This window comes from Coloeus monedula (assembly GCF_965178545.1).
Source record: "Coloeus monedula genome assembly, chromosome: 2".
NCBI lineage: Eukaryota > Metazoa > Chordata > Aves > Passeriformes > Corvidae > Coloeus > Coloeus monedula.
In genome coordinates this window covers 1672052-1687641 of record NC_138782.1, presented here as the reverse complement: position 1 = coordinate 1687641, position 15590 = coordinate 1672052, and the positions used below count along the sequence as shown (strand labels likewise).

The following is a 15590-nucleotide window of genomic DNA, read 5'->3' as shown; positions in this document are numbered from 1 at the left end:
GCCTTAAATTCCAGGTGAGTAAAGGGCTCTGTAGATGCCTTCTGTTTTACTACAGCTGCATCCACTGAAAGGGTAAAAAAGCTTCTTGTTTTAGCAGTATAGACAGGTGAGTCACATAATTCCTTGTTAAGTTCTGTAATTGTTCATTAGTAACTACTGAGTAGTACTCCATATGGGGACTATGGAGGGTGGAGAAGAATAGTAATAATATACATGGTGTAACTCCTGTTGGGGCCTCTAATTAGGGCTGTATTCACTATAAATAAAACTAAAAAAAATAATGGGCTCCCTGGCAGCTTGAGGGTTTTGTGAGTGCTGGGCTCGCTCCCTTGTGAGAGATTGGGTGCCAGTACCCAGCTAGAAGTGCCCTGAAGTACAGATTGAAATTCTTAAAATGCTGAAAAAGGGGGAGCTTCCTTCAATCGAGCCCCTTAAAATGAGAGACTAGGGAGTGTTTGTCTCTACTTAAATAGATGCCATAGCAATAAATGGGTTCTCTCCTCTGAATCCCCTAAAATACTGGAAAAAGAGGGGTTTTCCTTACTTCAGGTCTCTCCAGTGATGGAAAAAGGGGGATTTCTCCCTCAATTCAAACCCTTATAAAGGAGGGACAACTGGGCTTTCCCCTCAATTTAAACCTTGGGATGATGGAAATGGGGGAGTTATGCTCAATTCCAATCAATAAAATAGCATTGTCAAGGTTTTCCCCTTCTATTTAAACTGGAGAATAATGGAAAATGGGGATTCCCTGTCAAGTGATACCCCTAAAAGCATGGAAAAGGCAGGGTTTCCTTCAACTGGCACCCTTAAAATTGCAGGGGAAGGGGTTTTCCCCCCAGTTTAAACACAGACAATTATGGAAGTTTTTTCCCTCTGTTTAAATCCCTTTTCTCCTCATAACCCCCCTTTTTTCTGGGGGCACTGGGGAAGGGCTGCCAAGATGAAAGGGGAAAGTGGAATGTTTCCCTGGGACCCCACATGCTGCCCTGCCTGCTCAGGTGCTGCCCCTTGGCACGAGGGGTTTTCCCTGGGCATTTTCTGGGAGCAGTGCTCTGTGCCCAGGTGCCTCCGGCTGCTCCCCAGCTGCTGCCGGATGCTCCGACCATTGTCCCTGGAGGGACACTCGGGATGCCCCCATTGCCCCTCTGGACCAGCAGCTCCCTGCACAGCTGTGCCCGGGGAACCCTCGGAGAGCGGCCTCTGGCAGGAGCCGCCCCCTCCTCATCCTGGCCGCTCACACCTGGGGCTGCTGTGCCTTGGAGCAGGGGCTGAGGAGGAGAAAGGTCCTGCTGGTGGGCCTGGGGTCACTCATGGCAGGCAGGTGGGATGTGTTTAGAGGGATCTGCTGCATTCTTGTCCCCACTGGGTGCTGCTCTGGCCTGGAGGGGATGGAGCACTGGGAAATGAGCCTGGGAATACTGAGATGGGCAATGCCAGTGAGGAAGTGCTGCCTTAATTCTGCTCATTGTTTCTTTCAGTATCTTTGTGTCGTTCATCTTGGAAGCTTTCTTTGTGGAATATTCCCTGGAGAAGAGTGAAGTGGAAACTGCCATCGAGCAGAAAATCCAGGAGCTGGGAATGGGAGTTCAAGAGTAAGCCCGCGAATGAACCCATGGTGGATGTGGCCAATTTGGCACCAGTGATGAGGGAAAAGCACCCTCTGTGTCGAGGTGTGAGCTGAGATTCCCCTTCCTCGTCACAAAGTTCTGGCTGATCTTCCTTAAAAATGGCGATTCCTCTTCCCTGTCATGAAGTTCTGGCTCCTCTGCTGGTTTAAGTGCCAGTAGAAGGCCCCTGGTGTTGGCTTTGCTGCCTCCCGTGGCTCTTCCAGCCCAGAGGACAGCAGAGGTGCTGGAAAAGAACCCCGTGGCTGGTGCTTGTCCTGCCCCACTGGAAACCCATCGCTGCTGGGCTCCCAGGGTAGGGTGTGCCCCCTTCCCAGGTAATTCCTGGCCCTTCCTGTGCAGGGATGAGCTCCGGGATGAGCAGCTCCTTGACAACATGGAGAGTGCAGAGCACGAGCTGGAGGGGGAAGGTGGAACGAAGGCACAGAGCAAAGGGCTGCTGTTCAAAATTGCCTCCAAACGTAAGTGTGACCCTCCAGGGTGTCCAGGCCCAAGGGTCCCAGCTGTTCCTTGGGAGAAGCTCCCGAGTCCTGCTGTTCCCTCGGGGCTATGAAAGCAGCCAAAACCCACCCGGAGTCTTTGGGACGACTGTGGACATTAGATGTTTGCTGTTTGTTTTTACTTCTGTAGCAACTTCTCCTGTCCCACCTTGGCCCTTGTGTGTCCCTTGTCTTCATTAACCTCCCTCTGGAGACACTGGCCTGGTGGCCGAGGTCCTGCTGTGTCAAGACACCTGTTTTCCTTTCTCCCTCCTCTGTGGGCCTTGCATTCCTGCTGCCTTGGATCACAGGGTGACTGTATCCTCCTTTGCTCTGGCTCGCTCGATGACTATTTTCCTCCTTCTCCTGGCTTTCTTGCTGTACCACAGGTATCCATTGTGTGGGAATAGAAGGGTTTAAAATCCCAGATAATGGCCTTATCCTCGAGAAGGGCTCACAGTACTTCAAGCAGGTGGGGTGGAACAGCAGGGAATGTGATTTGGGGGGTTTTCTTGCCTGTTTCAAAACAGGGACCTTGAAGGTAGCCAGAGGAGCAGATCTGGTGCTTACAGGGAATTCTTTTGTCCCGCCAGGATACAGGACAGTGGATGCTCTGCTGCAGCGCATGTTCGAGGCAGAGATACCCCTGGAGGACGAAGGCCCTTCCTTTGAAGAGATCCTAAACTTGTCCCCCACCTCGGCTGTTGCCAGGAGCCCGAGTTCCGAGAGCGCGGCTTGAGGGGGGATCAGGGAATGGAGCTGATTCCCGGCTGTCCAGGTGTTCCCTGGCTGCTCCCACACGTGGGGCCCGGGTTCCACGGTGGGAACAAGCAGCTTTGTCCTGGGAAGGAGCTTTATCTCATGGAAAGTCCCGTATAAACGTCTGGAATGCGGGGGGCAGTTGTAGTATCCGGCTGTGCCTGGAGAGGGACGGCGCCCGGGCAGTATGTTCTGGAATAACCCCTTCTTGTAACTGGAATTGTATCGCAGCACTTTTCTATGCAGCTCTATGGACCGGTGTGTGCTGAACGAAGCGGCTCTTCAGCACAATAAATTCAGCAGTTTGGAAAAACCATGGAATATCTCCGAGTTAATGAGGGGAGAGGGTTGGGGCTGCTCCCTGATAACGTGCAGGGCTCGGAGGTGGGAAACGAAGACGAGGAGAGGAGCGGGGGCTGCTCCTCGTTGTCGGGGCGCCGCGTGCGTTGCCCAGCGTTCCTCTTTTACTTCCCAATTCCTCATTTTGTGTCCTCTTTTCCCTTGGGGATGCGCCCGGGCCGCCCTGCAGCGGCCGCCACGGGAACAGCACCTGAGGGCGGTGCTGAGGGCGGTGCTGAGGGCGGTGCTGAGGGCGGTGCTGAGGGCGGTGCTGAGGGCGGGGTTTCCCGCGTGATTGACGGGCCCAGCGGCCAATGAGGAGGCGGGGCGGGGCGAGGGCTGGCCAATGGGAGGCGTCAGGGGCTGCGCGCGGCCAGTTTGAATCGGCGGGAGCGGTTGGGGCGGACGGGCATGGACGGGCCCGGGCGGTGAGCGAGAGAACGGGATGGGGGAAGGGGGAGAACGGGATGGGGGAACGGGGAGAACGGGATGGGGGAACGGGGAGAACGGGATGGGGGAACGGGGGAGAACGGGATGGGGGAACGGGAGGACGGGATGGGGAGCGGGATAGCGGGATGGGGAGCGGCGTTGGGGCGTGCCCCGTCCCCCGGAGCTGTGCGGATGCCGCGGCCGTGGGGGCGGCAGAACCTCCGCCCGCCCCGGGCGCTTCCCACCCTCCCTGATCCCGGCCTGACCCGGTCTCTTACCTGCAGGGATTACGAGGCTCAGATCCGGAATTACCGAGGGCCCGACCCTCTGGAGCCGTGGGACAGGTGAGCTCGGCCCTGGCTCGGGGTGCCCCATCCCCGGCCTGGCTGGTGCCCCATCCCTGCCCCGCTGTTGCCCCATCCCTGCCCCGCTGTTGCCCCGTCCCTGCCCCATCCCTGTCCCGCTGTTGCCCCGTCCCTGGCTCGGAGCTGACTCTGGAATGGTTTGCAGGTACCTGCAGTGGGCAGAGGAATGTCTCCCGCTCCAAGAGAAGCGGACCCGCTGGCCCGGGCTCCTGGAGGAGCTGGTGAAGGTGTTCGTGGGCGACAAGAGGTACCACCAGGACCCGCGGTTTGTGAGCTACTGCGTCAAGCTGGTGGGTACAGCTGCGGTTTTTTGGGAATTAAACTGTCCTCACATACTCATGCTGCGGTTCTGGGACTGCAAGGAGCTTTGGAAGGAGCAGGAGGCCTTGGGAATTCTGATCCTCTGCAGAACAGCTGAGTCTTGCTGGAGCACAGTGTGCTTTTTAAGCTCTGTAGCTTGAGGGATGTGTCTTAGCTGCTCTTATGCTTAGAAAATGATGCTTTCCTATGATGATAACTAAGAAATTCTAGTGCTTTTTATTTTGCCTGCAACTCCCTCGGATGTTTTTGGAGGTGCTGATGGCTTTGTGCATTTGTGTTGTGCAGGCAGAGTTCATCTCTTCCCCTTGCCAGTACTTTGAGTATCTGCATGGGCAGGGAATCGGAGCCAAGACCTCGGATTTCTATCTGGCCTGGGCTCAGCTGCTCTTGAGGGAAGGCAACGTGCAGGGAGCAGGAGCTGTACTCCAGAAAGGGCTCCTCAACCAGGCACAGCCCCGGGAGAACCTGCAGCAGCTCCACTGGTAATGCTGGGGCTTCTTCTACTCCTTTATTCAGTGCTCATAATTAACCATGGGTAGCGTGTGGTTAATTGTCTTTTTCCTGTGTGCTTATTTTTGGTAAAGGGTGGTGGAAACTTAACAATGTTTATTTACTGTTCAATATTTATTGGGTGTTTTGGGATGTATATTAAAAAATATCCCAGGGCAAAGCAAATCCTTGAGCTGAGTCTTGGAGTTTAGCATTTAATTCCGGGAAGTTAAATGGAAAAAACCAAAAGTAAAATGTAATGTACAACATAAAACAAATGCCCAATTCTGTTCTCCTGCTGCCTCTTGCAGGCTTTAGTTTTTGCAGCTCTGGAGATGTCCCTATAGAGTAAAAATCATGGTATTCAGTGTTTTCGTACAAGGAAATCCAAGATTGCTGGGAGGTGGGGAGGGGTGAGGGACAGGTGATCTCATGGTAATAACTGAGGGTTTTTTTGCAATTTAGCTCCCTGCAGAGTTATGATCCTCGGAATCCTCCTTTGCAAGGTGAGGATGAAGAGTCCTGTCTGATCTGTAGCTGCACTAAATAAATTTTTTACCTCAATGAGTGAGTTTTGTCACCGAAGAAAACAAATTCCCTGTAGAAACCACTTCATTTTCCCTCTTTACCGAAAAAAATTCTTGAGGGCAATGTATTCAAAGTTTTTAATTTTCCAGTGCTTCAAATTAATCAAAATTTACGAAGGAGCAAACGATTTTTACTCATTAATGAGTAGGAAATATTTCTATTATGTTTCCTGTGCCAGATGCTGCTGTTGTAAAACCACTTCAGACTTCCCATGCTGCAAATCAAATGGCTCCCCCAAAAGGTGTTTCAAGTCCTAATCCCTGCAAAAATCAGGTAAATAAGTAATTATTTGCAAAAGATGTTTCATGGGGAGTTTAGGTTGCTGAGCTTGGCTGAATAAGGATAAAATAGAATGTGTGTATCTGGTGTATCTTAAAACTGACATTGAGATGATATTGCTGCTGTTTTTGTGCTGCAAGCATCACATCTCCATAGGAATGTCTCAGCTGGGAAGCACTGGGATACACTCAGTGGCCTGACACATTCCCAGAATTGCAGGAATAATATTAGCAATGGAGTCTGTGCCAGTTGTGCTGCTTGAATTTTATTTTATTTTTTGGTGTTTTATTTCCCTGCTCTAGGGTCTGGATGCTGCTGGTTCCCAGTCCTGTGCTGTTGGAAAAGAAGTGTAAGTGGTTGGGTGGTCCTTTGAAAGTCCCACTGTGGGAAAATGAGCTCTCTCCCAGGCCAAATCCCCCAAGCCTGGCCCTTTCCTCCCTTTCCCTCCCAGGAACTACGTGACCTACATCTCCAAGTCCGAGGTTGTGCCGAAGGCGCCGTCGGGTGCCACGGGGTGGGAGCAGGTCCCGATGTACGACAAGAACCTGCTCCTGTGCGAAGGCTCTGAGCTCTCCTTCGAAGAGCTGAGGGCCAAGAGATACTTCAGGAAATATGAGCTCCTCAGGAGGCAGCAGGAACTGGGTATCCTCCTTTTTCCAGCTCTCCAAAGGGCTGTTTCCTGGCTAAGCTCATCCTTTGGGCTCCTCTATTCAATGCCACATCAGTGGTGTCTCTCCTGAGGCGCCAGGAGGCAGAGTGAGCCATCAGCGTGTTGTACAGACCATGTATATTCATTTCATACTGTTGTTTAATCCTCAGAGGAGGAGAAGAAAGACTCCATGAAGAAAAAGGAGTCGGCAGTCCTGGAGCTCCAAGCCCTGCAGCAGAAGCTGGACCAGCTGACCCAGCTCTCCAGAAGCCTGGAGGAAACGAGACTGGAACCAACAGCTGAGCCAAACCAGAGGCTGGTGAGTGGATTCTGGGATGGACAGGAATGCTCTGCCTGGGTTTATTGCACAAAATCCAGCCGTGCTGTAGGAACCAGTGTTGGTTGTTAACCCAGTCTGGAGGCTGAGGCTGCCATACCAGTGTGGAAACCTGGCACAATTTGCAACGTGCAGATTTTAAAGGTTTCACCCCAAAGTGTGGCTTTGTTTCTCCACAGTTTAGTTTGAAGTGCAGATGGAAGTTCCCTTGTGTTCTGGGCACGTGGAACTGACAGGGAAAATAGGAATGGCTGTACTTGGGGGGGGGATTTTGGGTGTTTCTCATCCCAAAAGGTTCTGTTACGTTCCGGCCATGTGGAAGTGGCAGGGAAAATGGGAATGGCTGCATTTGGGGGGAATTTGGGTGTCACAGAACATTTCTCATCTCTAAAGGTGCCCCCACCTGTGAGGCCCAGCACATCCCACGTGCCAGGGAACTGGATGGCACCTGCTCCAGGGCTGGATGCGCCAAAGTCCCAAGCTCTGGTGCTGGAGCAGTCCCAGTTCCAGGTGCCACCAGCCACCACTCCCACCCCGCAGCCAGCAAAGCCTCTCGGTGACTGCACTCCAGCTGCCTCCCCCTGGGAAGCACCAGAGGAGAAGGACCCAGCTGGAGCTCAGGCAGAGCTTGGAGAGCTCCAGAAGAGTTTGCTGCACCCTCCCTTCAGCGCTGCTCCAGCTCAGGAACGGGCTCGTCCCAACCCAGCTCAGCCTCGGAGCACGGGAGAACTGTGAGTGTGAACAGGCTCCTCCCCTGTAATTGTGTCCTCAGGCTCCACACTGGGAGCTTGGAATAAGCCAAAAAGAAGCCTTTCTTCCCCTTCTGGAAAAAAAACCTGACCTGAGACCAGTGTTTGTTAAGCTTAGATCAAACTTGGTACTCATAGCCATTTTTAATTCCTTTTACCCCGTGGTTTAATTGCAATAAGAGGAAAGTCAGTGCATAATGCTTGGCTGGCCCTGGCATGCTTGGAATAAACCCCAGGAAGAGCTTTGCTCCTGCAGATCCCACTCCAAGGTCTCCAGAGAAAGATTAAAAAGTGCTGGTATTTCTCTCCTGCACTTTTGCTGTGGGACTTGGCCACGAAATTGGGGTGCAAAGGGAGAAACCCAGGCTGTCAAAGCAAGGGTGGCTCAGTGGGCTTGGCCAAGGTGGGAACAGTTATTCACCCATATTCTGGAATTCCCTGGGGGCAAACTGTGTCCGAGGAGAGCATTTGATGCATTTTAACCTTTTTAAAGGAGACTGCTGCATCTCAGGATATGGGCAGCTGTAGGACAAGCTTTCTGGGGTGATCTTTAATAATATTCTAGAGGACCTCTCACTTCCTTGAAATAGGGATTAAAATGGGATTTAAATAGCTTTTGATGCAAGGTAATGTTGTGACTCTTTCTTCTGAAGGTCCCCTAACAAGGGATCCACTGGATTAACTCCTGCTGTGCATGTGAAGGAAGGTGAGGAACCTTTGGAAGGAGATTGATGCCATCGGTGCGGCTGTTCCCAGCTGGGAATTGTTAACTGCATGTGGACACCAGTTCCAACCCTGGAAAAGCTTCCTGACTTCCCAAACTCCATCCCTGCATGTCTGGGCAGGGTCTCTCTATCCGTTCCATGGATCCAGTCCCTGTTCCCATGTTCTGAGCAGTTCCTTTCGGAGCTAGTTGGGAATCACTGTTTGTCCTCGCTGGCTTCCTTCTTCACTTTCTGTGTTGGGACAGAGCATTCCTGGGAATTGCAGGTGGATTCCTCGGAGGTCACCCAGCTGTCCCAAGTCCCTCTTGCCCTCCAGGGCAGCCTCCCTTTTGGGAATTTGCCATGCAAACCTCTGAACAAGCCAAAATCTCTCCCCAAATTCTGCGTCGCTGCTGCTCCTCTTGTTTACTTCCCTCACTAACATTTTGCTGGAATGCTCATAAACAATCCCAGGCTCCTTCAGGAATGATCTTGCCATTGTCTTTTCCAGCCTCCAGAGCTGGGAATTCCTCCTTTGCCTCTGGAAATATTTCCCAAGCCACCCCCAACACCTCACTGGGAGGAGCAATGGGCACAACAACGCCCTTCAAGGTGCAGCCGTCACCCACGGTCCACACGAAAGAAGCCTTGGGTAAGGTCTGGAATAAAGTTTTCCTTCCCCTGGAGTCAGTGGGGTCTTCCCTAGAAATGGTAATGGAGCCTTTTCTAGCCAAGGGAGCTGTCTAGGGATGGGCATGTGCACCATTCAAAGAGGAAAATAACATTAAATCATTAATTGTCTGTGGGGCTATTGTCTGGGTGACCCAAAACCTCTGACCAGAAATGGATGTTGTAGCAACATCCCAGCAGCCACATCCCACCAATTCCTGGATAAATCACTGCCAGGCTTCTTGGGGAGTGAGTGGCTTTTGTCAGGGAATCCTGTTTGGGAGGTGAAGACCTAAACCACACTAACTTGGAAGCTCATAGTCAGCTCTGGTTGGCGCTGAGCTGAATAAAAACAAAAAGATAAACCCCAAAAGCCTGTGGCATTCATTAGTTTTCTAAATATCTAAGTTTTCAAAAAATCTAAGAAATTAAAGGAAGATTTGCTCCTTCAGGAAACTTGGAATTTCACCTTGGAGAGCAAATAAAAAGGGCCAAGTGCGTGTTGGCCAAATTGGCCCTTCCTGTGTCTGTTCAGTTGTCTGTGGGGTGTTTAAATGCAAGAGGGAGGAGCAATTGGTTATTGACCGCAGATGAATTACAAGGATATTCTTATTAATTAGCATTGAAGGCTGTTAGAGTTAATTGGCATTTGATTTGACTACTACACGATGGAAGAACCTCTGAAAATTTCTTTTTCTGGGAGTGTTATTTGTTTATTATTTATTCCTTTATTATTTCTTTCTTTCTTAGGTGTTCTCATGGATATGTTCCAAACACCCTTCTTGCCTGAGCCATCTGCCCTGGAAGACAGCGAGGAACAATTTGAAGCCTTTTGCAGAAGAAGAGGTGTGTGCTCTTTATTTTCCCAGTCCATGGAATTCCATCCTTTATTTCCCATTGTCACCTCCCACCAGTCCTTGCTGGAAGAGTGATGCCAGTCTGAACCCCAGGAGCTTACAAGAGTGAGATTTCACAACTGGGTTCGGGCTGGAAAAATCTTCTTTCCAAGAGTTTATAGGAAAGGTGATTGGAGTGGGAACTCCGCAGGTGCAGCTGGATGGAGCCCCAAGCATCACGTGCCTGGACAGGGGGGAGAATGTGGCTGTTTAAATAATCTTTATTGGGTGAAGATAACCCCTGTTATCTCTTATTTGCAGAGCCTGGTGGATGTTTGAAAACCAACATTGTTGTCCCTGTCACTCCTGCATTTGCCATCTTTGAGGATGAGGAGGAGAAGGAGAACAGCAGGTAAGGAGGGAAGAAGGAGCAGCTGAGCTCAGCTCCTTAAAAATCACGGAGCAAATTGATCCCATTCCATGAGACTTTGCTGTGGCTGTGCCAGGATTGGCTCAGATACAACTTGTGGCAGCTGCCTGGAGTGGCAGGAGAAAAGCAGGAGTTGCTACTCTGGGATTGCACAACTTCCCTGTTTGGACAGTGCTTGGAAGCTCTTCATTCTCCAGAGAACTTGGGGATAACTGAGCTGCTGCAGCTTCTCCGAGTCGCTGCAAATGGGGCTCTTAAAATAAAAGTAAAAATTCAGGTTAAAACAAACAAACCTCTGTCGTGCCTGGGAAAGCTCCTGGGGAAAAGCTGTTCTAAACTTTTGGGGTCATTTTTCAGGATCCCACAGCACAAGAACAAACCAGAAGAGCCCAGAACTTTTGGAGAACGTCCCTTGACCGACTGTGCAGCAGAAGTGAGTGGTGATCCTGCAGGGATTAGCCTTGGGAGTGGGTTATTCACTTATGAGGGTTGCCAGTGTGGGTGGATTCACCTCTGCTCTATCCCAGTCCCACAGTATCCTTAGGAATGATGCCTAGCTGAAGGCTGGATACCTTTTCCCATTTCCTGCCACCAGGATGAGCTTTTTTGATTGTTAATTGACAGAAAACTGATGGAGAACTCCACCTCTCAAATGTGTGGATTTGGCATCAGTTTGGGGGAGGAAGAGACATTTCATCTTCCAGCAGCCACCTCGCAGCTTCCATAGCCAAGGAGATGGATAAAACTCGGATAGAAGTGATCCCTTCTCAGGGTTTAGCTTTTCCAGACTCTCATGGCAATTTTGGGTGGTCTGGTATTTTGCTGTGGCTTTGATTATTACCAACATTCAGACCTAGTCTAAAACTATGGAAACATGGGATTTAGGTTCTATTTCAGGATCATTTGGATGGTTTAATTTTAAATCTCGATTTTTTTTTTTTTTTTTTTTTTTTCCCTGCCTAGGAAGAAACGGGAACCACGGAATTCCTGCGGGATGATTACACGGTGTGGAATGGCCCCTGCAGAAACAAAGCCCTGGCTCCCAGTCCAGACAACACCAGGGACTTTGCCCGAGCTGCCCAGCTCATGTCCACACCCTTTAATTACCTGGCAGCTCCTTCGAGGCCCCCTTTGGAGAACAGAGGTAAAATAAGGACTCTTTTGGGTGGAAAACATTGAATTCGGTGCCTCATGACTCCATTTCTGCCCAAATCCCACCCAAGTGTGGCTCCCACTACTGCCACTCCAGAGTCCACATTCCCTGTGGAACAGGAGCTCACCAGCTCTCCAAGGATTTTTAACTGGGATAAGACGAGGTGGTGAGGGACAAGAGGCTTTGTGTGTCCAGCTGCTGCTGTGAACCATTCCAAGGGCTTGGGAATATCCAAACATTTGCTGAATCCCATCTGGGAGCACCTCTATGCTGCTTTGCCCCTTTTAAGTCTTGGAATATGCTCCCTGGAGAAATCCAGCTTTTAACTTGGATGTTTGAAATGAGGCTTTGTTGAGTTCTGGTTTTTGTGGCAGCAGCTTTCAGAGCTGCTGGGTGAGAATACTCAAAATATTCCTGCTTTTGGGGAAATAAACATTGATTTGCTCTTGTTGCTGTTCCCTTCGTTCAGCCCGTGAGGAAAATTTGCCTCAAATGGATTTGGAGTTCTCTGGAGAACTACACAGGCAGCCAAAGGCCAAGAAGTTAAGGTATGCTGCTCCCAGTCCGAGTTTTCCAAGGTTTTCCACTGTATTTGTGTCAGGCTGCCTCTGCCCAACACTCATCCCATCACTCTGGGGGTAAATGGGCCTGGGTTTGGTGACCACGCCCCAGAAAGCCTTCCAGAATTTAAGTTTTGCCTCACTGAAATTAAAAACTAACTAGTCAAAAATCCACTGTTTTCTTCTCTTGATGAACTTGGCCGTGAATGGGTAATACAGCTTGACCAAATCTAGTTTTCCTAAGAAAATTCCATTTTATTCACCTCAGTGTTGGCCATGGTGGCATTTGACACGTTTTTGCTCCCCAAAGGTGCTAAACCACCAAGGCAGAAGGTTAATAATCTAATCCTATGTTAATATTATTAATAATTAATTGTATTTTGTTTAAATCCATAGGCCTGTTCTTGAACACATCCCTGAACAGAGAGAGCTTCATGGAAACCTTCTGAAACAAGGGACTGGAATCCAGGGAATTGCTGCAGCTGCTTCCCAACGACTGCATGAGGAGACAGCTCCAAGCAGAACTGGATATTCCTCCTCCCTTGGAGTGGCTAGAACTTGCCAGGAGAGGCTGTGTGGAGCTGGGCAGGATAGGACAGCCCGGACTGGGAGACCTGCAGGTACCCAGCATTCCCTGGTTTTCTTCCCTGGATTCCAAGGGCAGTGCTTTGTGCACTGGAAGGAGCGATTCCATGATTACTGCAAGGAGGTTGCTGCTCACGTGCAAGGATTGTGAGGAGGGATGAGTGTGGGTTGTACCTGGATTGCACATTGCCATGGATACCCCAGAGTGCAGGAATACTTGGAATCCTGACAGGTTCTGGGCTCACTGAGGCTCAAATACTTTGGGAAACTCTGGATTTCTGGGCAGGTGCAAAAGCTGGAGTGTGAAAATCAAGGAATGCTTCACTTATCCCTCCTGGGTTTTTTTTTGGTTTATTATTTTCTTTAAATCAGTGATGCTCATTCAAGCCCAAGCTTGTGTTACTTCCTTGGAATGCCACCCAGAGCTTAAACACTTCCCTTTTTTCCATGAAGTCCTTGTTGAGAACCCTTGGGACACGGAATTGGTTGGCAAGTTCTTGTCGGAGCTTCCGAAACCGCTCCACACCTACGCCAACTACTTCGAGTGGAAATCTCCTCTTCCATACATCAAACTGAAGGCTGAACTTTCACTGGGTAAGAGCTCCTTCAAACTCTTCATTGCCAAGCATTTCTCGAAACTTTTTATGGGAAAACTTCTTGGAAGTATGTGGGAATTCAGCTTCCTTGTGTGTGTATATCCAGATTATCTCAGCCTCAGGTTGGGAATTAGGCCTGGGGTTGGCCTGTTTGTCTTTTGTATCTTAAGCATTTGGATGAGGCTTTTTTCCCAGTTTTCCCTGTAAGCTGGGCCACAGCTCTCCAGCTTTGTGTGGAACAGCAGTGGGCCCGTGTCAACAAAAGCTGTAGGACAGGGATTGCAACATCCCAGTGGGACTTAAACATTAGTGTTTACTTTTCAGGGCATGCCCTTTGGAATTTGACTGCTTCCAGGGGGTCAGGCAAAAATAGAAACACTGGGGTTGACTGTGTGTAACTTCTAGCACTCCTGCTCTGTCCTGTTCCTAGCAGGAAGAAATTTTTAGGGAAGGACTTGATCTAGGATTAAATAATTCATTTAGGCTGGTGCTCTTCTCTTTTTTCTCCTGTTTTTCCTCTGTGGAGTTGGCAGGCAGGATTTAATGGTAATCTTTTAAAGGCTCCAGCTCATTCCACATGGATTGCTTGGTCGGAGAGGGAGCTTTTGCTCAAGTCTATCAAGCTTCCATCCTGGATGCCAGCAACCCTCGGAACAATCAGAAAGTGATATTCAAGGTCAGTGGTGTTGGGTCACAACAGCTCTCCTGGAATAATTCTGGAGTCTGATCCTCCCCCTGAGTGGATTCACACACATCCTTGGCCTTTCCATGTCAGATCTGCCTCTGGCATCTTTTTATGGATCTTTTCTCCAACATTTAGTCCTTCAGGAAAAAATTAAACCCCTTCTTTAACCCCTGAAGAGAAACTTTTTCAGGACAGAAGGTGATTTATGTTTTCTTTGGAGCATTGGGGATACATAGTGTGTGTGGAATTGTAGCATGGGATTGAAGTCTTGATTTGAGAGGATTAATGATGGAGTTTATCATCCTGAGGTTAATTACTGTGAGGATGGGGAGGCCCTGGCACAGCTTTTCCAGAGGTGTGACTGCCCCATCCCTGGAAGTGTCCAAGGCCAGGTTGAACACTGGGGCTTGGAGCAACCTGGGAAAGAGGAAAGTGTGCCATAGCAGGGGGTGCAACTGGATCATCTTAAGTTCCCTCCCAACCCAAACCATTCTGGGATAAGTTCAAGAGGGAAGATGCCTGATCTGCCATTAAAAACCAACAACAAAACCCAACCTGAGAGGAACTCCAGCTTTTAACACTCCCAGATTTTCCCAGGAAATCCCTTTCTTTCTTCTAGGTCCAGAAACCTGCCAACCCTTGGGAGTTCTACATTGCCAGCCAGCTGCTGGAGAGGCTGAGCCCCAGCGTGCGCCACCTCTACATCCACTTCTATTCCGCCCATTTCTTCTCCAACGGCAGCATTTTGGTGGGGGAGCTCCACAACTACGGAACGCTGCTCGTGAGTGCCACCAGCTTCTGCTCTGGAGCATCTCTGCCCTTTTGGAGTGTTTCCTGCACTTGATTTGCCTTCTTTGGGGATATGTCGTTCTTTAATCCATGCTGTGTGTCTCTGACTTCCAGAATGCCGTCAACATTTACAAGAAGCTCCCGGAGAAGGTGATGCCCCAAGCCCTCGTCATCTACTTTGCTGTCAAAATCCTTCACATGGTGGAGGAGCTGCACAGCTGCAAAATCATCCACGGGGACATCAAACCTGACAACTTCATCCTGGGAGAAAGGCAAGTGTCTCCTGTTGTCACCAGGTGTCACCATAAGGGAGCCCGGAGACACTGAGGGGGTTGTTTCTTGTTGCGGTTGAAGGTTCCTGGACAACGACACGTGTGACATTGATGGGCTCTGCCATGGCCTGACCCTCATTGACCTGGGCCAGAGCATCGACATGAAGCTCTTCCCTGAGGGAACAGCCTTCACTGCCAGGTGTGAAACATCTGGATTCCAGTGCGTGGAAATGCTGACAAACAAACCATGGAACTACCAGGTAAGGGTACAGCCTGAAATCTCGGAGCTTCCTGCACGCCAAAAAATTGGACTCTACCAGTGCTGTAGCCTCTTGCAGAGCTTCTCCCTCTCCACGGGGTGTTTTCAGCTCCGTTTTAGTGCTCTGGGTGTGTTTTTGACACGGAACTGGTGTGGTTTTGGTTCAGACAGACTACTTTGGGATCGCAGCCACCGTGTACTGCCTGCTCTTCGGGACCTACATGCGCCTCAAGGACGACAATGGGGTCTGGAAGCCTGAGGGATCCTTCAGGAGGTAGGTGTCCAAAATATTCCCCAAACCTTTGCCTAGGTTTCCTAGAAACCCACGTTTAGTACCACGTTCGAGGCTGGTTCTGTCACAGCTTTTCTAACTGGGAGTAGAGCAAAAATGAGTATTTTAACAGCTGAATTTAGCACTTTTTGGATGGGTTTTTGTCCTTTTTTGCAGGCTTGCCAATGCTGACCTGTGGAAAGAGTTCTTTGAGAGCTTGCTGAACATTCCCAGCTGCCACAACCTGCCTTCCCTCGGAGTCCTGCGCCAGAAGCTCAAGGATTTATTTTGCAGGTCCTACGCGAAGGAAATCAAGTTCCTTCGGAACAGACTTGTCGTGCTGCTCATCGAGCACAAACGCTCGCGGAAATAA

At 50.0% G+C, this 15590-nt stretch overlaps 2 protein-coding genes across 2 annotated transcripts; both read left to right on the top strand.

Annotated features, from left to right (window-relative positions):
• Window positions 1–1310: 1310 nt before the first annotated feature.
• On the top strand, window positions 1311–2971 carry LOC309586208 (uncharacterized protein; the record flags this gene model as incomplete). The annotated part of the gene is made up of 4 exons (XM_082302830.1): window positions 1311–1321; window positions 1479–1592; window positions 1968–2086; window positions 2698–2971. The coding sequence occupies 4 exons, from the start codon at window positions 1311–1313 to the stop codon at window positions 2841–2843; spliced, it is 390 nt and encodes a 129-aa protein (XP_082158956.1). The 3' UTR covers window positions 2844–2971.
• A 642-nt stretch (window positions 2972–3613) lies between these two features.
• BUB1 (BUB1 mitotic checkpoint serine/threonine kinase) lies at window positions 3614–15590 on the top strand (the record flags this gene model as incomplete). The annotated part of the gene is made up of 25 exons (XM_082276873.1): window positions 3614–3630; window positions 3916–3975; window positions 4142–4286; window positions 4603–4799; window positions 5272–5312; window positions 5573–5667; window positions 5976–6022; window positions 6125–6315; window positions 6493–6641; window positions 7053–7390; window positions 8062–8114; window positions 8624–8764; window positions 9532–9627; window positions 9939–10029; window positions 10405–10480; window positions 11011–11191; window positions 11670–11748; window positions 12157–12380; window positions 12799–12939; window positions 13502–13617; window positions 14246–14407; window positions 14530–14687; window positions 14770–14947; window positions 15114–15220; window positions 15395–15590. The coding sequence occupies 25 exons, from the start codon at window positions 3614–3616 to the stop codon at window positions 15588–15590; spliced, it is 3279 nt and encodes a 1092-aa protein (XP_082132999.1).